The sequence below is a fragment of the Alosa pseudoharengus genome, unplaced genomic scaffold (assembly GCF_046254945.1).
Source record: "Alosa pseudoharengus isolate Yale_2024_CS ecotype anadromous, Long Island Sound unplaced genomic scaffold, YU_APseudo_1.1 YU_APseudo_1.1_scf_19, whole genome shotgun sequence".
Classification (NCBI taxonomy): Eukaryota; Metazoa; Chordata; class Actinopteri; order Clupeiformes; family Clupeidae; genus Alosa; species Alosa pseudoharengus.
The window spans coordinates 8568353-8588729 of NW_027468657.1; the positions used below are offsets into that span (position 1 = coordinate 8568353).

General features: G+C 45.0%; 1 protein-coding gene across 1 annotated transcript in view; it reads right to left on the reverse strand.

The window, feature by feature from the left end:
* Window positions 1–3450: 3450 nt before the first annotated feature.
* LOC143132842 (protein diaphanous homolog 2-like) overlaps window positions 3451–20377 on the reverse strand; it is an 86778-nt gene continuing 69851 nt past the window's right edge. The window contains exon 6 of the mRNA XM_076292666.1: window positions 3451–3686. Within this exon, the coding sequence (XP_076148781.1) occupies window positions 3489–3686 (198 nt within the window). The 3' untranslated portion in view covers window positions 3451–3488. The remainder of the gene's footprint in view (window positions 3687–20377) is intronic.

Below are 20377 nucleotides of genomic sequence, written 5' to 3' on the forward strand. Positions count from 1 at the left end.
GGGAGAAAGGAAATGAGATCTACTGTAAGATATCTAAGAGAGAAAAGTGAATATTCTTCAGCATTTTTCATTACAGAGCAGTTATGGTTTTGAAATCAGGCCAATATATATTGGATGAAAAGGGCCAATATTATTAAAGTCAAGTCGACGTTGTATAGCAATTAACTGAAGACATGCTGACCCAATTATTGATGACAGTGACATTACAAAAAACTATTGCCAAATGCATTATATGTACGCATTGTTAATAGCCTTGCAGCATGCAGGACACAACCAATTAGCATACAACTTTCAGGCTCCTAATCATTGAAGTGGTCAAGTGCACTGTATCGTATCCTGACTCTGTTTATTCTGACCGTGGATTGTGTGCAATGCATACATGAAAAACAAAACCGAGCTCTGCTCACTCATGTAAACATATTCAACCTTCAGCCCAGTGAGGGCAGATACTGGTGAGGCAGTCATGTCACTGTACCATGGTGTGTGTGCAATACTGCTGGCTCCTCTAGAGCGGGTTCCTCGGCTTGTTTATGTTTATCGTGTATGTTTATGTTTATGTTTATGTTTACGTTTATGTTTACGTGTGCTAGGGCTGCGGGTTGTGTTGAAGGCCTGTGTCCCATGCAAATGACTGTGGGCCACCTGCGCTCATTATTCAGTAAAAAATTAATAAGTCCTCTGCTCGGTGGTATGCTATTTCTGACACTACACTTGCACATATATATACAACTACACACAGGGAAAGAAAACATTCATCTAGACTAGAGAGTGCCCCATCATGTATTTCTCCCTCTCTTTCGACTTTTATTGATGTTATAAGCAGCTTCATCAGTTAAGGAGTGAAGCTGTGGCTAGTTCAGGCTGCGCCTGCTCTGCTTTGATAACGCATTAGGACAGTGGTCCACTGCTTCTAATCCCGGACTGCACCACTGTCATATCGGGGGAAAGCAATGAGTGAATTCTTGTCATTAGATTGCGATTCATATATAGCTGCACTTTTGAATAATCAATCGATGTGACATTTCAAAATGAACTTTTTAAATTGGATTGATCCGTTGCTTTTGCTTTTTTTGAGAGAGGGACAGAAAGAGACAGATAGATGGAAAGTGTGTGAGACAGAAGAAAAAAAAGCGAGAGAGAAAGGGGGAGTGAGAGAGAGAAGGAGGGGCAGAGGAATGGAGGGAGAGAGGAATTGTTTATGCTCTGGCTTTTCTATTCTTAATTTTTCAACTACTCGTTAACATAGGCATATCTAAGCATTAATATGTATCCTTAAATGACCTCGAAATGGGGACATGCAATAAATATGCTAAGCATGGAATATATGTCAAGAAGAAAATCAATGTGAGAGTTTAATGAAGTCTCTATCATGAATATGATTTGTCCAAATAGCCCACTGCCACAGAGGCAACATATCCAATTGCCTGGGTGGCTGCATCAGCACTTCTTAAGGGGCACCTAAAGTAAATGATGGTCAGCCTGCGACCGGCTCAACAGGGTAAATAAATTGCCCAATATCCTCTAGCTCCCGCCGCCCAAATTATAATGCATCAGAAATGAGGCTGACAGAAGGGGAGAGAGGAGGACGGGAAGATAGAGTGAGACTGAGATACAGAGGGAGAAACAGAGAGAGAGAGAGAGAGAGAGAGAGAGAGAGAGAGAGAGAGAGAGAGAGAGAGAGAGAGAGAAACAGATGGAGGAAGGGAACGAGTGTGGGAAATGGAGAAATAATGAAGGAAAGAGATGAAGAGAACTTTAAGTACATTGATATCATTTTGAACATCTGCTCCAAACGCGGCTGTCGACCTTGAAGCAAACTGTCGAGGCGATCTCTCCGGCACAGCGCGGGGGCGACCTGGCTCAGTGCGGGACGGGAGGGGACGGGAGGGATATCCTCCCACAGCCGGACACCCACTCCCAGCAAGGATTCATTTCCCATGGCACAGGGCCCGGCATTGAAGTCTAAATCAGTAATAACTTATTCATAAAGAGCTATTTGCTTGAGAGAATAATTTATTTCCATGGATGCCTCCTTTTATAGCCGCGCACCATGCGTTGGAGCACTTTGATCAGCCAAATGAAAGTTGGGTTCAGATATGCCGCAGACTGCAGAAGAGTGAATTGGGGGGACCTTGCCATTCAATTTAATGGGTTTTGAAGACTTGGAGCGTACCCCCTGGACATTGTGTCATCATACTGACATGCTTCATTTTTTTTCCTCTCTCTTTTTTTCCCCCGTCTTCGCCTTCTTTCCTCCCCCTTTGTCCAACTTGCTCGAAGCAACATGAGATGGAGAAAGAAGGTGTAGGGGCAAGGAAAAAAAGGAAGTCGCTTAAAAATGTTTAAGAGATTTGTTCCCCAGAGGTAAATTCTGCTTTGTTCCAGAGCATTCTGGTTTCTCCTCATCCTAATATATCCTTCATTTTACATTAAAATGAATCATCGACTTCTACTCCCACCACCACCGCCCTTTCTTTCTCCCAGAATCCTTGGCCCTGAAAACACGTTGAAATAAGAAAGACTTCATCTGAATGGAAAGCTTCTAGCTCACCTCTTTATACGATTCTGTGAAATACTGACAAACCCGGTAGGCATTTGTTACTAAGAAGCAATGGTTCTGAATTGCCTCAAATTAATTACATTGCCACAAGAACAGATCTCCCAAATAGAAATCCACCCAACAAATTTGACTTCCTAAATAAAACTTTGCAGTAATCAAATTATGTAGGCTTGTGACATTTCCTTGAGTTAAGTTTACAATTCAAACAATTCTAACAATAAATCAATTGAAGAAATAATCAGTTTTGCTGCATTTTTATTATAATCATTAAAATTACCAAAATTGCTCCCCCTGTTCAAATTTCCCCACTTCCAAGAAAATACAAAAAGGAATTCCACATTTTTACTGTGCTTTACCCGACGCAACCTCACCAACTGCTTTGTTGCTTTGAAGCGACACTGAGGAGGCGTTGGTGATGCCTCCGTCATACACTGTACGTCAGCGGGCCCAACGCAAGTCCGCTGAAGGAATAAGAAGCTTCCGGAGTCTCTTTTATCAGCTGGAAACTTACAAGCTCTGTGATGCATTATACATTTCATTCAAGCACAGTTTATGTACCCTTTAATCTGCACTATAAGCCCGTTCCTCAATCTGCCCACCGGTCTGTCAAGGAAATTTCTTTATCGACTCGGGATGAAATAAAATAAGTTAATTCACCACCTACCCTTAAGATGAGCCAAAGCTTTTCTCGCTAGCAGCTGCCTGCCCTGGCTTCTTACTTAGCATTATGTGTTGATAAAATGTCATGACCGACTCCAGTGTTTTCTTCAAGCATGGGTACAGGTGGGTTGAGTTGACGAAGGAAATATACAGATATTATAAATGTCTTTTTAAGGAATGACTATAGCCTGAGAAATTCAGGTATTTACAAGAGAATAATTGAGCACGATAACTGTCTTTGGTCTGCTTGTGTGTGGAGCAGCAACCTTTACATAGTGTTTGCGGAGTCAACTGCACTCACCATGAAGAGGGAGCGGAAATTGGCCAGGTCCCCGAAGAAGTCCTCCACGCTGATGGTGTGTGGGTCGAAGGCCAGGTAGCTGCCCAGGCTCTCGTAGAGTTTCTGCATGTTCTTGTGCATGATGGAGAGCTTCTCGTACTGCTCACGTGAATGCTTGGAGAAGCCGTGCAACGAGGGGTGGCAGTTAAGGACAATCAAGACTGAGGGACAGTGGTGCACATACAATAACAAACAATATCACATACAATTCTTTACACACACATCAAAACGCATCGAAACACATCCACACATACAAAAGATCAACTGTACACTAAGATTACAGACAAACACAAGCACTTTTTTTTACAGGCTCATTCATGACTCAGTAGTCTCGCCAGGTCCTTCCATCTGAAACCTCCATGCAAGAAAATCGCTGGGGACCCAGCCAGTGTGAGAAACACCATGCTGTTTAGTTCAACATGTGGCTGTAGGCAGGGCTGAGCGTGGTCATTGTTTCATTGTTTTCCTACCTACCCGACTCGGCTAAAGTTGAACCCGCACACACTGTAGAAAGGCGCTGTGTAATTTACCACCCAGGAGAAGGAGTGTCCACTCAGAAAATCACCACCACCACCACAGACCGCTGCTACAGTGTGCTTTTCAGCGACGTGGCCAAGTGGGGGAACAGCCATTTGCTTTTGTGCCCATCACTAACACCCAGCACGGAGGCCAGAAACCTGCCTAACACCTTCCTGACACAATGAAGAGGACAATTCCCCTGCGAAGCTATGACTCAGGGTAGAGTGACCACACACTGGCCACACTGCACACAGAGATGGGATGAGCAGTCCTCTCTGAGCACGATGGTCACATCTGAAGTGCCGTGCCGATCCACCACGCCGCACTATTCTCCATCCACACGAACAAATTAGGTCATGCTCTCTCGATGAACAGTTAACAGCAGAGCATACCAATTATGAGATAGCAGATAAAACAGCATGAACCATTATTCAGTATTTGACATTTTCCTGCCCCAAGGACACAAACACCACAGGCACATCAAGCCCTCCCATCACCCAGTCGTTCTTATTTATCTAATGTGTTAATGTTGCTTTGGGGTGGGGGGGGGGGGGGGCAGGGGGGTTGAGAAATATGAGACTTAACTAAGCACAGATAGTGTACAGATAACATCTTTGATTTGCGTCAGCCTGGTGGAGTCTGGCGCTGTGCACTCCAGAGGCCCCTTCACTGGGGAGCCGGCGCGGCCTTCCCTGCCTGTTATTTCCACATCAAAGACATGTCACATTGACGGGAACTTGACAAGCACTGTCCTACAGCTGTGCCATCCTGCGTCCCTACCAAACAGCATCTCTCTCTCTCTCTCTCTCTCTCTCTCTCTCTCTGTCTCTGAACTTTCAAAGTGTGTTCTTCTAGCCTCTCTCTCTCTCTCTCTCTCTAGTATGCGTCACCTGGGCTTCAAAAGATTGGCGTATGCCGAGGTCTCAAGGTAAAACATTATGCAGCTTCCCCCAACCAGGAAACCGCAGTTTGACAGCCCTGCCTCACTCCCAGAACAGTCCTGAAAGGAAAAAAGGAGAGTATACTCACTCTCTCTCTCTCTCTCCCTCCTGCAACCACATCTGTCTTCACAGAGCAGAAGGCTGCTGCACCTGCTCCACTTCCTGCTTTCTCCTATGTCCCCCTTTCCACAAAGAAAATCCAGTCTGATTTTGATCTCGATTTACCAAATTTGCACCTTTGAGGTGGCAATCTGAATCGAAGGTGGAGATGAAATGTGCCGCCGGTCTGGTTTAATCTCCCACTCCTCAGAAGCCGGATCTTGGCTCTACATTTTCTCCTAAACCTCAGAAGGGTTTTTGAACACAGCACTGTGACCAACGCCCGCTCACCTTGAAGGCCCTCCTGCTCCACAGGCCCTGCGTTACGTAAACACTGTCCAGCGTTCGACGGGAGGGCAGACGCTGGGTTAGCGCATTTAGCCACATTTAGCCGCATCATTTAGCAAACAGCTCTAAGCCTTAATTAAGCCCTCCTGGCCTGCACTCACATTAATGACATGTGGATTTATCTCCACGTCTGACACCCGAAAAGACACACACGTAGACACAACCACGTAGATACAACACACGTAGACACAACCACGTAGATACAACACATGTAGACACAACCATGTAGATACAACACATGTACTGTAGACACAACCATGTAGCTACAACACATGTAGACACAACCATGTAGATACAACACATGTACTGTAGACACAACCATGTAGCTACAACACATGTAGAAACAACCATGACACAACCATGTTTCTACAACACATGTAGAAACAACCATGTAGATACAACCATGTACTGTAGACACAACCATGCAGATACAACACATGTACTGTAGACACAACCATGTAGATACAACACATGTAGACACAACCATATAAACTATGACCCCTATTCAGCGTTGGCTTCATAACAAACGGCTGACATGTTTTTTCTGAGGGAGAGCTTGAAAAGGAAAAAAAAAAACAGAAAAAAAATACACAAACCACCATAGACTTCGCACCAGCCACCTGTAAGGGCCACCATAAATTACTCCGTTTGTTTACCTTTGTGCATGTGAGAGTTAATAAAATGGTGCATGGCTCCCTTAGGCGAGGCCAGAAAGCCTCCTTAATAAATCTCCCCTAACCCAGTTCCATTAATGTTTTATTTAATGCCTTCCTATGTGCCTCCTGGCTCTGCGCGGATAGCCTGAAGCTAAGCCCGCTCTCCACACAGATCGGATTTACCCTGGACTCTGCCAGGCCCTCAGCACACCTCCAAATTACACCCAGCTGCCCAGCAACTGGACAGCACACTCAACAAGGGTGTGTGGATGTGGTGTGTGTGTGTGTGTGTGTGTGTTGAATGGGGTGCGGGGGGGGGGTTATTACACAAAGTCTGTCCCATGCAGTCACGGTCCAGCTTACAGGACATTTTCCTTGGCCCCGGTACAGCAGGGCAAATGGAAAATAGCAGGCCTCAGCTCAGATTTGCGCCAGGGCAGCGGCCTGTTGGGTTGGAGCGGACGGCCGGCCTGGCAGCTCCTGGGCAGCGGTGGCAGCACCCCCTGCGCTGGGGCGCCGACGCGGGCACCGTGTCTGTCCAAAGGGACAAACACACCGGCTGTAGCTAATGAGAAGTGATATAACCTGGGGTTCAGGGGCCAGTAGTTTGGGCCACAGAGTGCACATGGAGATGTGGGAGTTTGTGTCCGCTTTATACGCTGTGTGCACGGGTGAAAACTTTTCGCCTCGGCTCCATACCTTGGGCAGTCAAATTTTAGCACGCAGATCATATGTTGCAGCGTTCTTTCACAGGGAAATATTTTAAATAAAATAAAGTTTGGATGACAAGCCACAGCAGTTTGTGTGTGTGTGTGTGTGTGTGTGCAAGAAACTAGGACTTAGGACACACTGCATCATTTACCTGCAAGCGTCTTGTGGCTGGGTGTAAAAAAAATAGTATAATCATAATCATAAAATATCCCACCTGTCTATTTTGCACAACAAAAATGTATCTGCTCTGAAATAATTGCACTGACCTTCAAGCAGATGGAGGGGGGGGGGGGTAATAGAGGAGAACGTATTGTTTCAGCCCTGCTCTTCATTCAGGTATGCAATCATTTGTTGTAGCAGAGAAAAGAACAAAACAGACCCCAAAAAACAAAAAGACAAAAAAGAAAGAAAAAAGTGGGGTTCATTTCACATGGCGAAAATAATTAAAATTTATACTGAACTGAATGCCATGGCGCTGTGATTTTTTTTTTTTTTTTTTTTTAGCATTTATTTATTCTTTTTTTTGGAGATGCTCTGGCCTGCTTCCAAAGTAATTAACACAACACCTTGGAAGGGGATCAACAGCATGCCACATACAAACTCGCTCCTCCACTTCCATTTCCACAGTGCACATGCTATCTTCGTCCCCCTGGCTCCAGCAAGCTGCCAACACAAGCGTGGATGTCTGATAGCATCTCCCGCCACTCCTCAATGTGTAATTATTCCTCATTGTTCAGCTGTGAGGCAATCAGACGCAGTACAAATCAAACCCCCCTCGCCAACGTCGAGCAGCCCGGGTTGGAAATTTGCAAGAATTTACAAAGTAATCTGCTGATTAATGCACCATTATTGTCTGAAATTTTCGGAGAGATTCGCGAGTGATGATTTGACTGTCATTTGTCCGTAATGATGGGGAAATTTGTCTTAAAAAAGGTGTTTGGGGGCCTGGAGCTGAGGAAAATACTGATTTAAGAAATGCCAAGTGAATTTCACACAGAGATAAAGGCAATGGTTGGAAATAAATACTGTTGTGCTGACATGACCATTTTGAAGGGGACTATGAAGTATGCCAGCCTTACATCGATTGCTTCCTGTAGATTGAATTGAAAGGGAAAAAAAGCTGAAAAAAAGAGTCTTTGGTGGTCTTACGCATGGAGATAACTAGTTTTGTGAGTCATGAGAGCACACATGGGACTTGCAGTCGATGTAAAGGACAGGTGATGAAGGCCATAATAATCTGAGCCATGCATTTTTTCAACAAGATCCTTCATCTCGCTAATCAGAAAGCTTCACACAACTCCCCACTCTCCTGACACACAATTACATTCCGATGTGGTAAGGAGGCTTTTAACTTCACAGTCTTCCCCAACCTTTCATTTCCTTCAGCAGGTTCTTTGTGTGTGTGTGTGTGTGTGTGTGTGTGTGTGTGTGTGTGTGTGCGTGTCTGTGTGTGTGTGTGTGTGTGTGTGTGTGTGTGTGTGTGTGTGTGTGTGTGTGTGTGTAGTGCTGGTGGTGAGTGCTATGGCTAAGTGTTGAATACAGATCTTATAAGGATGTCAAAAAGAGTTTGAGTGTGTGTTGAGTGTGTGTTGAGTGTGTGTGTGTGGCATACTTATTCACGCCAGCCACACTGCAAGAGCTGCCATTCCCCTGCAAGTCCATGTGCTAATTAAAAGCGGGGAGCCTGGGCAGGAAACAGGATGTGATGTGATGGCGGTGGCACCCGCGGCACTGGCGCTAGATAAGTGAATTTCCCCAGACCTGACCCGCAGGCGCAGGGGGGGTCGTGACCCCTCATCACGCCGTGGTCTTCGGCCGCGTCAACACAGACAACCCCGCTCTTCCTGTTCATTTGAAAAATTAAAAGTGGGATTCAATGTCAATTTCACTGTCAATTTATTCTGCACCCCCACCCCCCTTCGCCATTCAAATATTAATGTTGGAATGGAGCGAGGCGGCTCTGCCTGAATCTCCACTGCTACACATAAGCACACAGCTGCCTGAGCTCCTGACGAAATTAGACAAGATTGGGGGGGGGTGGGGGGCACACTGATATAACAATATATAATACCGGTAATATATATTGTAAATAGTATATTGTAATAATATATATTTAACAATAATATATATTTTGACTATATATCTGACTATATAATATGACTGAAATCAATAATAATCATGAATCAACTATAATTATGTAAAACAGACCATCTCTAGGCCAGTTATGCACAGCACAATCAGCGAATAAATGGTCTTTGTCGTGAAAGGAAATTAAACATTTAGAAATCCATACTGTTTTTGCACCGTAAATGAGTTAAGCAGAATACTGTAAGAAGATAAATGATGTTAAGAAACCATATAGACATCTGCAAGTTGCTCATAAAAGCACAAAATCATGTATTCTTTATCTACATCTAATATGCCAGCATATGACCATGAAATGTGTGGGAGCATTAGTGCAGTTGTCCTGACCTTTCTCTGACATTGTCTGGGGCTTACACACACCTATAGTTATACACAACAACTTAGATCAAGGTAGCCACAATTGTCCCTGTGTGTAATCTCTTTGCACGTACAGTGAAACAAGCTACAACGAGGTTTCCAGACCTACATACTGTACACCACATGCATTATATGAAAGCTCCAGCTGTTTTGTGAGGACACTTTTTTTCAGCTACACAGTACCTCAGTGCTTAGTGTTGCCAAGTCCATTATCTATGCAGTGCAGACACATTCAAATAACTACTAGGGTAGGAGAAAGACTGGGTCTATCATCGGATATCAATTTCAGTTCAAGCAAACTTGATCAAAACAATCTCAGCATTTTCATCCACATATTAATATGTGTGTCAGAAAATGAACCGATTCATGTTCTGCGTTCACTGTTCATCTCTAATGGGTGGTAATGGATCGCATCTAAATCCATGCAATGTATTCACATGTGTCTGTAAAACATAATTTGTAGTCTGGATCCAACCAGTTAGTGCTTCCACATTAATGCTCCACCATAAGTATGCTTCTTTTTCACATTTTCATATCTATATTTAGGCATTTTCTTCATTTTCAGTGGCTCATCTCTCCATGAATAGTAAAGCATAAAATGTGCATGATTCTGCTGTATCAAAGGCCAAATTAATGTACAACTGAGACAGATCTCTGCCTGCTAACATGTTTTACAACTTGTTTACAAGGTCATATAGCTCTGCACAAAGAGAATCCTTTCTGAATGAAGTTAGCAGTGACTGCTCGACACCAAGTTCACCATGTTTACAATCAGATCATCATCTTATCAATCTTGCGAACTATAGACAGAAAGGTCAACTGTCGTGTTTGTCTCCATTGCTCATCTCCTGCCTCCTCGCCTGGGAGTACCTACGCTCTCACGAGCTAACAGCTAACCCCCCTCTCCTCGCACACCGCCGCATGATTCTCATCAGAGGCTTCAATTAAACGTAGCGAACACAGGTGGCAGTGCTTTGTGCGCTGATTAGCCTGGCGTGATTGTAGATGTCGTCACTGGGGCTGTGGTGTGGCATGGGTCCAGGCCTTGCGATAGATAGGCGGACTGGCGTGTTCGGCAGGGTGCTCATGTGTAAAACACGACAGGTAGTGCACGGTGCAGCTCGGTCTCACACTTCTTCCTCAGCATGCCGTCACCTGATGGTAATTAAGTTTATCGCTTCTACCAAACTGCTCTGTGATTACATGAATTACACAATTGGATCCACTGATTGTATCTCGCTGATGATTAAAATGGGGGGAAGAAATTGCAGCATTTATATTTCATTATTTTTCTTATCCAAAGACCGATGCAACGCTATGATTTTGAAATGGAGCCCAAAACAGCTAAAAAGCTAAAAGTACAAAAACAGAGAACAAGCAACCGCTAGTACCATGAACAGCAAAGAAAAGAAGAGAACTGGAATTAATGGGAAAAAAAAGGAAAAAGCGTAGGGGGCCTTGGCAAGAGTCTTTATGAGTAACGCTGAAGCCTGTCTAGTTAGTCCTACAGAAGTGCTGGGAATGCATTTTGTGACAATTTCACCTCCTTTTTCCCCCCTTAGTTGATCACAAGGGCGCGAAGCTGTGAAATAAGTGCTCTCTTGGGAAAAGTTAATACTGTACATCTCTGCTAAACATGCCTGCAATCAGGACCAGTGGGGTTTTTGAAACATGATCCCGGCAGGGTTCGCTTTGAAGTCCCTCTGTAGATGCATGAGAATTTTATGTCAATAGTATCCTAAGGCCTCTTTTCTCGGACCGTATAAAAATTCTGTACAGATAGCCAGCCACTTAAATGCTTTTAGCTCAACACAAATTGGATCGATTGCGACCACTTTCACAGCAAACGGAACAGTTGTTGTCTCTGTCTTTTCTTTTTTTTTTCTCACTGAGTTGATATTATTCTAATGTGGACCTGCTCTCGGATCCGTTTCTACAAATCAATTCCAACACGTTGAAAAAAAGAGCAGCTAATTTGATCAATCTGCCAGCCCCTTCGAGGGATTTTACAGCTGGTCAGCCAACGCTGAAGGCTTGTTGTGTTTGCAGATTTTGATGACCGAGACCACACCAAAACAAACAAACAAATAAAAAAAAGCCAAACAAATGAGTGAAGGATGATGTGGAGGGGAGAGGACCTAGGTGTGATCACTGGTCCGTATTGATAAGTCTCTCTCCGCAAGTTGCACAGGGGGCCCTGGCAGTGGCGTGACAGCGAACAGCTCCATTCGATAGCCTTATCATTACGGCTGCACAGCACAACCAACAGGTCACACCAGTTCGGCAGGGTTGAGGGAACACTTCGATTGCCTAAGCCAGAGAATCCCATTAAAAGGCCTCTTCAAGCACGCTGCTTTGTCTGCAACTTAATGAAGTGTACGGATGAGCAGCGTGCTACAATAGCAGAGCCTGTGGTCAAAAAGGTGAAGGGCTTTTCTAATACACTACACGCACATTACACGACTAGACTGCACTCACAAGCCTGGCACAGTCTGTTCTTTAGTACATCATGAAGAAACTCATAACAATGGTGACACTGAGTCATAGTATACTGTAATGTACAACAACAGTGAAAACAAAACCAAAAGATTTTGCAGTCTTGCAAATGTATTTTTTTGATGTAGATGTAGCCAGCGAAGCTTGTTTCTTTCTCTAATTCTTTTTTTTTATATTCACTATCCTTTTCCGCTCATTGGATTAATGTGCAGACATGATAGAAATTAAATCATATTTACGGTACATGATCATACATCTAGCGAGGACTCGACATCGAGAGAGAGAGAGAGAGAGAGAGAGAGCGAGAGAGAGAGAGAGTGGGGGGAGGGGGTCTGCTGGGGCTGATAAGAGAGACTGGTCCGGGGTGGGGGGGTGGTCTGCTGGGGCGGATAAGAGAGACTGGTCCGGGGTGGGGGTGGGGGTGGGGGGGGGGTGTTGGGGGGGGTAAGAGAGACTGGTCCGGGGTGGGGGTGGGGGTGGGGGGGTAAGAGAGACTGGTGGGACGCGTTGGAATAATGGACCCGTCTCCAGCAGAGACGCTTCGGCACAGAGTCTATTTTTAGCAAATTAATTTAAGGGCTCTAAATAATTAACTGATAATTATCTGGCAATCAAGTGTAGGATAAAATGATCTCCCAGAGATTCTCCAGTGATGCTTGAGGAGCTTTATCAAGATGTGGGTCTGTAGTCAAAAACCATATTGTGGGCAGAAAGGAGAGGGAAAAAGAATTGACGTGGAATGAGTGGCATATCTCGAAGGCAAGTCTATTTGCCAATGAGTATTATGCCTAATGAGTGACAGGAAACTGGCACCCACACACTGTTTGTCTATGACATAACGCAGTTGGGGTTTGGAGATAAACACATAAACACACACACACACACACACAAACCAAAACAGACTCCAGCTGTTTTGTGGCGACTGCACTGCCCTGACACATTTCCTCTGTGAACTTCTGCATGAGTTTGAAAGGTGCTGAAATCGTGCAGTAATGTGCCCCGAAGGAATCGATAATGTATTCCAGATTCAACTTGTCTGCGGTTATGGTGAAGATGGTGATGCCGCTGGGGAAGTGTGTGTGTGTGGGTGGGTGGGGGTTACTGAGGATGATGATGATGATGATGATGATGTGGATGGTGGTGATGTCTTTCTCCTCATTATTACTGCCAAGAAAATGCCTTCAGGAAGACAGTGGCAATTGATAAGATGCGGCTGCCGAAGGCCACATTATTATTCACGGATGCATTTCAAATGATATGACTAATGGAGCCATCCTCTGCCATAACATGTGTGTGACACTGACCTTCACGACAGGAGCACTTCCTCGCTGCGGGAGTAAAGAAGAGAGTGCTGATGGCAAAGACAAAATAAAAATACATATGCATGGAATGCCTGCGCCAAAGCTAATGACACTAGATGCGGCCAATAAATAAATATATAAATAAATAAACACCAATAAATATATAAATAAACAGAGAAATAAATAAATAGATACCGAAGACTATCAAAACAAGTCTTTGTGGAAGTTTGTGCATTCTGGCTGTTGGTTGAGTGTGGAGACGAGGGAGACGGTGGAGTGAGAGGTGCAGGGGAGGTGGGAGGGAGGGGCATTATGTGCCCCAGATAGCGAGCCTGCTACCCCTGAGAAGACACCTCCTGGAGAGAGAGAGGAGCAGAGCGGAGAGCACACTGACAGCTGATGAATCGCCCCGAGCTATGTGTGTTTGTGCTGCTACTTGTGAAAATCAAAGTGTATTGCTGCCGGTTTCCTCCACTTTCCTCCAGCTTCTACCTGCCTTCTCCTTCTCTCTCTCTCTCTCTCTCTCTCTCACTCCTTTCTTTTCTCTTCTGCTCTCCTCCTCTCCCTCCCCAAGTTTGCCGCCTCCCCTTGCACACTGCCTTCCCTCTCTTTAAACATTGTTCCATCGGCATATTCATGTAGAACCATCTGTCAGGCTAAGTATATCAATCCGTCAATCCGTCTATCTCACTGTCACGTTCTTGCTATTTTTTTTCCCTCTCTCCTTCCTCGCCTGTCTGCCGAGGCTGATATCTAATTTCAAAACACTGTACCTCCCCAGTGTGGAGGGAGAACGAAAGGGAAAACAACAACTAATGGAAACAGGGACTGTGACTGAGTGTCACCCAGCTGACAGCTGCTTTCAATAAATATATATCTTAAAAACGCCTTTCAAACGGCAAATTGTTTACACACAAATAATTCTGCTTCAATTTGGAGGAAGGCAAAAAATGGAAAAGGAGATGGAAAAAATCACATTCCTTTGTTGTAAAAGAAAAAAAAAAGGGGGAAAAGCTGTCATTAAGGAAGCATCGACACATATACCTCGAAAGCCTCCGTTTTCCCTCTCTGTCCTTTTTCAGTGGCGAGGTGGATGAGGGAAATGGCGATTATCTTGGCTCGGCTGTGGCTCGTGGTGAGAAGCCTGTCTGACGGGTGAGCTGCCTCCCACTGCGTAACCTTTTATAAAAATCAATGCAGCAGCTAAACGCTGCTCTTCTGTGCTGCCGCTGCCCCACCCAGGGCAGGGAGAAAAACACAAACCAACGGGTAAATCACGTCCACACTCGACTTCAGTCACCGCTGCTTGGTCACGGTCCACCAGCCTCTCCAGCTGAAATCGCCGCGTATGCTCCTGAAGATTCAGGAGGGGATACAAAGTCATCACGTGCACAGCTTCCAGGGCTAATCTAGCAACTGTTGTAAACAATATTGTCTATCATTGATCCTGTGTGTGTGTGTGTGTGTGTGTGTGTGTGTGTGTTTGAGCAGTAGGACTTCTTCCTCGCCAGACAGAGAGCAAAGGTCCTGGGGTACTCGTGGCTGCACGCTCCGCACCAATCCTCACCAATTACGCTCATGGCGTCCACCTCAGAGCAGCTCAAACTACCCTCTGACAGGATCCCGGTCTCGCCGGTGCCAAAGTTCAACAATTATTTGGCATTCATGATGCCCAGGTTTTTGATTTCAGCTGGACAGGCATCGGAGAGATCCATAAATGTATCATTACACCTGCAGGAGCATGGGAGGAGGTGAAAAAGAGAGAGAGAGAGAGAGAGAGAGAGAGAGAGAGAGAGAGAGAGAGAGAGAGAGAGAAGCAGCTGCTGAGATGAGGGCTGCTGCAACGCCCAGGTAAACAGACGTTTGAAAAGCCTTGCAGAGAAAGCGCTCTCACATCTACTGTCTGAGTACACATTTCACAGAGGGGCTTCAAGCGCTTGCCAGCACATTGAATATAACAACCATATTCCACAAAGAGCACAACTTCTCAAAATATGTATAACACCCCAAACAGATTCGCTAGCGGCGTGTGCAAAAAGCATTAGGTTGAAAAGCGGTAAAATGTAAAAAAAGAGTGGGGGAGTAAATAAACAATGAACTGAAAAACGATGAAGAAAAAAAGATCGGTCGAATTTTGGATAAACAAGCTTTTCTACATGAGAAACCAATAACCTGAATCGAGTGGAACTATGACATATCTGGTTTAACCACAGATGGCGTTTTTCTGCTGGTATAATTGGCTGCTGATGCTGCATGCACATAGGTGTGCATTAATCTCGAGCGAAAGTAATTACCTAGGGCAGGTGGCAACCCGAGGAACCTCGTGGACAGACATGAAAGGTGGAATAAGCCCGTCACATGGGAATTCCACTTTGTGGTCACGGCTTCCATTTTGTGCTGATGGGGGTTCTGAAGCTATCGACAGCTTCTCTCATCAGCCTCATGTGCCCTGTGCCAATCAGACTGCATTAACCCACCAAGTTCATTAGGGACAGCGGCCGAGTCTGGGATGGAGACGGCCCAGATGTGGCACAGATCTGGTATCGAGTCTTTGCCGGATCAGCACCGGAGCTCTCTGAACGCCCATCGCGTTGCGTCTTTAAAAAGTACAGAGGACCACATACGTAAAGAAAACACACATATAATGTGCTCTAAATATGTGCTCTAAATTTTGTTTGGATAGACTCAGTCCTCTACGGCAACTTTTTTTTTTTACGTTTATTTTTTGGGCTTTTTATGTCTTTAATGACAGGACAGTGGAGAGTGACAGGAAGCGAAAAGGAGAGAGAGCAGGGGTGGGATCCGGAAAGGACCACGGGGCGGGAATCGAACCCGGGTCGCCGGCGTACGGTGCAGGTGCCCCAGCCAGTTGCGCCACAGCTGGGGCCAGCAACTCCACATTTTAAACCATTAAGCTGTTTAACCATTCGAGGGTACTTTAAAGACTTCCCTGCTGGTAATATGAATTTCCACCATACCTCCCACACCCACTGATTCTCTCTGTCTCATGCCCCCCCCCTTTTCCCTTCCGTTGATGCCATAATAGGATAACAGGCTGTTTACATGACAATTTGATTTTCTGTTTCTTCGAGGCAATTTCAGAAAGAGGTAGCTTTGCTGGCCTAAGTTAATCCCTCACCACAGTGCCGGATGGATTTCCATCAGGGAGGGGGGGCAGGAGATAAGACTTTCTCTGCCACTGCCCAGCGGTGTCTCCTGCATCAGAGGCACACACACACACACACACACACACACACACACACACACACACACACACACACACACACACACACAGACAGACACACACACACAGACACACACATACAGACAGCCAAGAAAAGGGCCTACCAAAACATCAGCATCCAAGCAACACAAGAAGAATGCCAAAGCATTCATTATTATTGCCGCCAAGGCTCATAATGGTGAAACAAGGGAGGGTATGCACAGAGAAGGCAGGAAAAAACAGAGGGTGAAAAAAAAGCAAACTCATTCTTTGGGCATTTCTCATTAGCTGCCTAATTGTCTGTTTTGTATGCATCCTCTTTCGATCGAAAACTGTGAACTGGATGATCAGACAGCATCACCGTCCGTAAATAAATCATGCTCAAGGCAGGCAGTGAGAGCTGGAAAAAGGGGTTTGAAGAACGCCTGTCCTGCAACAGCAATTAGGAGAAATTATGCTAATGTCGGAATGAATGAAAATGTCAACAGAAATTATGTAATTAATTAATTCAATAATTAATTAATACCACTGCCGTGCACTGCAAATATAATGTATCGGGCCACTGCTATGCAGCGCTGCAAAACACAATAGCGCTTTGATGTTCTTTTCTTTTCCTCCTCACTGTATTCGATGCGAACACAAGACGAGATGTCTACTCCACAGTCTGCTCCACTGCACCACCACTCTGTCAATGACGGCTTTCACCTCCCACCTAGCATTGCTGTGGCACACACAAATTTCATCAAGAGAAAGACCAAACCGTCACTGTTTTACAGAATCCCCACCCCCCTTTTGGCTGCAAATCCTTGTTTCTGACTTACTGCAACCTAATAGCAAGCCCACATTTGCCTGTTTTGTAATTAGCCGCTCGACTATCTGAAAGGGGCAATAGCTGTCAACAACGTTGATAGCTTATATGATGCATTATTTATGTGGGGAAAGGGGGGGGGGGTATGGGTGGGTGGTGGGGAAAGGAGGGGGGGGTGCAACAACAAAGACATCAAACGCTAACAGCAGGAGTAAGGGAGGTAATATTTATCCCAGTGTATCCCTCTGCACTGCAGACAGCTTCATCACGACGTTCTGCATAAGTGTGAAATGAAAAGCAATAAGTGGGAGAGGCCTTCCTGTGTATGTGAGGAGAGGTGCAGTGATGGCCTGTCTAGAGCAGCACATCAATACAGCCGACTGAAATAGTGCTCCTGAGTGGCAGCCATGTCAAGATCACACTGACACCTAAAATGCATCACTGTACCTGCTCTTCAGTTTATAAATATCAATATTTCTAGATATTGACTTTTTTAAATCTCAGTTTTATAAATCTAGCAGTGCTCATGAATGCATTAAATTGGCGTGCATCCAACAAATGAAGTATCGCCCGCATTTGAAGATATAATTGAAAATATGGCCTGACCGAGCACTGATTTTATCAGCTACACGCCCCCACCACACACACACACACACACACACACACACACACACACACTCCTTCCTCTGATCCCTGGAGCTCGCTTTGAGTATTTGCTTCATTTGGATCCTCTCTGACAGTCTTTGCTTCTCCCGTCACGATATTGGTACAGTGCGGCAGCCTTGCTGGCGCTAATTGCGGCAGCGATTCATGTGAGAAATTTTGGGACATGAAAGTGCGTGGGGCCCAGGGGAGCGCCAGGCTGAACCCGTGGTTGCTTCGTAGTGGTGGCCAGTCCCTCTGGGGAATAGTCACTCCACTGCAGTTCAAAAACTGCACGTGTGTGTGTGTGGCCCAGCAAAGAGTTAACGACAGACTGTGCATTAGAGAGAGAGAGAGAGAGAGAGAAAGAGAGAGAGAGAGAGAGAGAGAGAGAGAGAGAGAGAGAGAGAGAGAGAGAGAGAGAGAGAGAGTATCAGAGACAGAGATAGAGCCCTCGTCTTTGTATGCCCTTTATCACCATGAAAAAGGTAGCACAGACACAAGGTGAGGTATTAGAACAAATCTCTCAGCCCTGCCTTTAAAGGAAATCAGATTTTCGACAAGCCTCTTCCTTGTGATCTCTTAACGGCTTAAGTGCCCCCTGAATAGACGACTTATTCAGTGACCTGCTTTTTTATGATAGTGGGCATCAACACGTTTCCAAAGAACCCCAATTTCATTATTAGCTTAAATGCCATTCAGATGAATGTGATTTTGTGACGGGCATCGCGTTTTGGCAGAAATTGTGTGTACACTTTGAAAATGCTAATGCTTTTTACTCCCCTCACAACCATGCATAATGCATCAGAGTGCACTGCAAGGGCCGGTACAAAGAAGCTAACTGAATTCACCATTTACTTGCCGAGTTTAGTGAACAGGGATTTGGATAAATGTATCATATTAGATGGGAGACCTTGAAGCAAGCTTGCACGTTTAACTTGAAACATGTAATATGCTTTTACAGAATGCTGCTACTCTTTATCACATTTAGATACTGTTGTAGACGGATTGTGTGTTAATAGATAAAGCAGGCCGATGTTGTTTAGGGATTATGTTATCTTGCTCAGGGATCGATGAGGCTGGGAGGGTGGATCTTAATCATCATCTGAAAAGAGGATAGCAAAGGCAGTACTAATTTCAGACTCTTTGATTCGTCTCTGTTTCCCTTCACTGTCACGACGTGCCTTTGGGGGGGATTTAGGAGCAGGAGGGTGGGAGTAGGGAGCAGAGACTAACTGTGAGGTGAAATAAAATAAAAAAAATGGTGGTTCTGCCATACAACACACTGCCTCTAAGTGGTTTAGTTTTTTGCCACTTCTCACTCAATCTACCTCTCTCTCTCTCTTTCTCTCTCTCTCTCTCTCTCTCTCTCTCCATAACATGCTCTCAGAGAGCAGAGCTGGTTTCAACACGTCAGTCCTGTTGCAAGGCTGTGTACACGCTAGGCCTTGACTAGGCAGCGTGGAGAGACCCAGCTGCTGCTAACGCGGGGCACAATGCCCTTGCTCTCCCGCACAGGGCCGCTCAGCACAGCAGGCCGGCCCATTTCCCAATGTGGGCTCACGATACAAACGCTGCTGAAACAGATGCCCGATGTGGGAGCAGGGTAATATAATTCAGAATGATTAGGTAGTGACACAAAATGAACAAGAAGGATTTAGCTAGAGACTTGACAGTAAAAAGGCACTGAAAAAGAAAATACACAAAAGCTTGCAAGATTTAACCAAAGCTTCTGAGATCTTAAGGCTACCACATTTCCCCAGATACTTGAGGTAAACAGACTACATTTGGGAATGCAGATGTACATCACTGTTGCGACTGGGTACAGATTTCTGAATGGTGAAATAAGCAAGGCTACCCTTACAAGCCCATCTATTGGGACCATTTCACTAAACCTGAACAGCTGTTTAGTGCTAAGACACACACACAACCATGATTACCTTGATCTATCTAGTTCCATAGCATTAAATTAACGCTAACCACAAACAATGGGTCGAGTAATAAAAACATACAATAAAAATGAGCAAATCACACATACAAATGCTTGGTCAATCACATGAAGGACTGCTTGTGCAAGATCATCATGGCATGGCAGCATCATTGTGTATATAAATATGTTCCTCTCCGAGCCTGAGAGCCTGCTGACGAGTCGGTTGTGTTAGACATCACAAGGTCGCCACTCTGAGGTTAATTGCCAGTGTAGCCATGTGGCTAGTGGAAGGGAATCAGGGGGGTGTGCAAGGCCCTGAGGGAGACCAATGATTCATCCCCCAGGTTAAGAGCTTGTGTGGAATTAAAGAGATTAGCAGGCCTGATCTATGGAGGGGTTGTGAAGGAGAGGGTAAAAAAGAGCAGCGATAAAGAGTCCAGCCAATGTATTGGCTCTATAGAACTACAATTCATTACTGTGTAACACACTAACTGTGAATGTGTGGTACACGTTAGTATTGTGTAATGATGTAATGACCTCGACACACATGTTTATTACGACTATAAATGTATACATGTTTTAGTCACCATCACTGATCAGTTGTGCTGTTCATTTTAATGTACTTATATTAGGATGGATTA